Here is a 3,876-nt window from a genome sequence, read left to right as displayed (position 1 = left end):
TGAACTAGTTGATGGAGAATCTGGTAGTGTTACCTGTTATTATAACAATGTAATATACAGTAACTGTATAATATTCTCTTTCTATTCTAGGTCAAGTTATAATAAATACTGAACCTAATGAACTAGTTGGTGGAGAATCTGGTAGTATTACCTGTTCTTATAAAAATTTAATAGACAGTAACTGTATAATATTCTCTTTCTATTCTAGGTCAAGTTATAATAAATACTGAACCTAATAAACTAGTTGATGGAGAATCTGGTAGTATTACCTGTTATTATAACAATGTAATAGACAGTAACTGTATAATATTCTCTTTATATTTTAGGTTAAGTTATAATAAATACTGAACCTAATAAACTAGTTGATGGAGAATCTGGTAGTGTTACCTGTTCTTATAACAATGCTTATATAATAACTATATCTCGATCTGGTGGTTATAGTAATATAGCTAACTGTTTGGTTTCTATACAAGAACAAGACTGTAATATCCTAAATCCTGGATCTCAAAACAACTATATCGACTATAGAGGATTCTATACAGCATCTAAAACAACTACTAGTTTAACTATACATATTGATACAGTATCTGAACAAAGAGATGATGGTTACTGGGAATGTAGAGTGGGTGAACTTCCATCTGAATCATTTCAAATCAATAAAACTATTAATGTTAAAGGTAAGTCTATGTTACTAGAGCTTCATTATTTCATCTAGTTTTAATTATATAGACTCTTCATAAATAATCATTTATAACTAAAACAAATAAATTCGAAATGTTGTCTGCACTTGAAATAGATATCAAAGGAAAACATATTCCAAGATGACGAGTAGGAACGATATGAGATTAATAAACAGGAAAGGAACGACTTTTGAATTGTTAATTCCTACAAATCACATATTAATAGTTTTCAATTTTATTTTGCCTTGTTATTTCTAGTACCAGTTAAAGGTGTCGAAATAGAAAATAAAAACAGTCTAAATCTAGTAAATGGAGTGTCTACCACAATGAATTGTAAAGTCACCAATAATCCTGATCCAGTAATAAATTATAGATGGTTTATAGTAGAAACAGATCAAATATTATCAACATCATCATCTTTCCGATTGACACCAAATAAAAATCAAAATGGTCAAACTCTATCATGTTCAGCAGACAATGGATATGGTAGTAGTAAATCTGATACTGTTATTCTAGATGTCAAGTGTAAGTATTTTATAAAAATATGTAACTATAATTTAATTTTGCCGCACCATATCATAACAAAAAAATTTGATCGGTCGTAAACGAAAACGATGATTTGAATAATATGAAAATTTAGTACAAAACATGAAAAAGAAAATATTCTGAAAATCAAGATAGTACTTACAATTTAAATTTACGCTAAAACTCTAAATATAATAGGTATAAAAATTGACCAAAATTTCACATACCATCTGAAAAAAAATCTTTGTTACAACAGATTATATTCTAGCAGGTTAATATAGACTAAGCTTAAATCATTTTGAAAAAAATAGCATCTAAGTTGAATAATCCAATTTTATAATTCTGCTGTTCTATTGTGTATTTCTGTTGTTAGATAAACCAAGTATATTTTATATTTCTGTTGTCAGATAAACCAAGTATATTTTATATTACAGATAAACCAAGTATATTTTATATTACAGATAAACCAAGTATATTTTATATTACAGATAAACCAAGTATATTTTATATTACAGATAAACCAAGTATATTTTATATTTCTGTTGTTAGATGAACCAAGTATATTTCATATTACAGATAAACCAAGTATATTTTATATTACAGATAAACCAAATATATTTTATATTTCTGTTGTTAGATAAACCAAGTATATTTTATATTTCTGTTGTTAGATAAACCAAGTATATTTTATATTACAGATAAACGGAGTATATTTTATATTACTGATAAACCAAGTATATTTTATATTACTGATAAACCAAGTATATTTTATATTACAGATAAACCAAGTATATTTTATATTACAGTTGTTAGATAAACCAAGTATATTTTTTATTACAGATAAACCAAGTATATTTTATATTACAGATAAACCAAATATATTTTATATTTCTGTTGTTAGATAAACCAAGTATATTTTATATTTCTGTTGTTAGATAAACCGAGTATATTTTATATTACAGATAAACGAAGTATATTTCATATTTCTATTGTTAGATAAACCAAGTGTAAAGATAGAACCTGAAGTATCTGGTAACTTTAAAATAATAGAAGGTAATACAGTAGAATTAAAGTGTACTGTAACTGATGCTAATCCTAATGGTAGTTTGAGTTATAAATGGTATAAAGATACATCAACTACTCTACAAGGAAAAGTTGGTTCTACAGTTCAAATATCACAGAAAGGAGTATATACATGTTCTGTTTCTAATGGAATTGGTACACCAGGAATATCAGATTCTATTACTATAGATGTTTTATTTCCACCAAGAGTTACCCTGACACCACAATATAGTATTATAGAATCTAATACCCTCACTATACCCTGTATAGCTAAATCTAATCCTGTACCTAGTAATTATACTTGGTCTGGACCTAATAACTTGTTACAATCTCAACAGAATTTAACTATATCTAGTATCAATAGAGATCAAACAGGACAATATACATGTACAGTTAGTAATATCATGATACCAACTACTGGTGGACAACAAACTAGTATGGTAACTGATGATACATTCGTTACAGTTTTGTGTAAGTGTTAATATTTTCTTTGATGATATCCAATCATTTGCATAATTTTATGTACTTTCAAGAATCAAATATTTATACTTTTTTTCTTTCTGAAAAGAGAAAGTTATAGAAGATGTTAATGTATATGGACAGGTTTTAGTTTTTGTTATTTTTTGTCGCTTTTAAATTATGATGCCAAAATCGGATAGAAATACACTTGATACATTTTTTCTGAATGCCTAATTCACTACCTTTTCAAATATACTTCATTTAGCTGCACCAAATCTGCCTAGTACCATAACCATTCAACCACCAACCATAATTTGTGTTGAATGGACACCAGGATTTAATGGTGGAGCATCACAAAGTTTTATAGTTCAACATTCTACTGATGATAAAATATGGGTCAATTCGTCCACAATACCAGATGGTACCAATAACGGTCGAGTTGACTATTGTATAGAAGGATTAGAACCAGATACTAGTTATTATATCAGAGTGATAGCTAGTAATAAATATGGTGAAAGTATGACAGGTATGATTTGTCAGATAGAATCTTATTAACTTCGAGACAAAATAGATCTTAAATACTGGACATCAGACATTCGTGGCGTAAGTATTGTTGGCACAGCCTTTTGGAAAGTAAAAATAATCATGTTATTTTGAATTTTAGCTAGTTTTCTGGGATTTAACAAGTCCACCGACTGCAGTAAGAATATTAATTGTGGTGACACCAATGACATCAATACTCTTTATAGCAGTGGTTATAACAATGGACTTGGTGCTGGTATTGGAATAGGTGTAGGGATATCTATAGCTATAGCAGTGATGGTTGCTACAGCAATATTTATTTATAGATATTGGTCAGGTCTGAGATTAATATTATTTGCTAAGATTCTGGTTCTGGCAACACACTTAAAAATTGATATTTGCTATGTGTGTTTATGTTTTTCCACATCAAAATACTTTAAAGATGGTAATTAATGTTAACAGATTGCAACTAATTAATGTATTTACTTGGATTATTGCTAGAAAAGGTTGGAAGAAGCAAACATTTTCTCTCCTTTTATTTAAGGCAAACGAAAGAAAGTTGAAGAAAAGTAAGTTTTTACATTAGAAAAAATAAACGTGTTTTAATAACTGATCTGGCAGTTTAAGA

At 27.9% G+C, this 3,876-nt stretch overlaps 1 protein-coding gene across 1 annotated transcript; it reads right to left on the bottom strand.

Annotated features, from left to right (window-relative positions):
- Nucleotides 1-1,872: 1,872 nt before the first annotated feature.
- On the bottom strand, nt 1,873-2,058 carry LOTGIDRAFT_145398 (hypothetical protein; the record flags this gene model as incomplete). The annotated part of the gene is made up of 1 exon (XM_009057902.1): nt 1,873-2,058. A coding segment is annotated over one exon (186 nt), but the record flags the coding sequence as incomplete, so codon positions are not given.
- Between the last annotated feature and the right edge of the window lie 1,818 nt (nt 2,059-3,876).

This window comes from Lottia gigantea (assembly GCF_000327385.1).
Source record: "Lottia gigantea unplaced genomic scaffold LOTGIsca_318, whole genome shotgun sequence".
NCBI classification, from domain to species: Eukaryota; Metazoa; Mollusca; class Gastropoda; family Lottiidae; genus Lottia; species Lottia gigantea.
The sequence above is the reverse complement of the archived record's forward strand: the minus strand, read 5'-3'. Positions and strand labels throughout refer to the sequence as shown.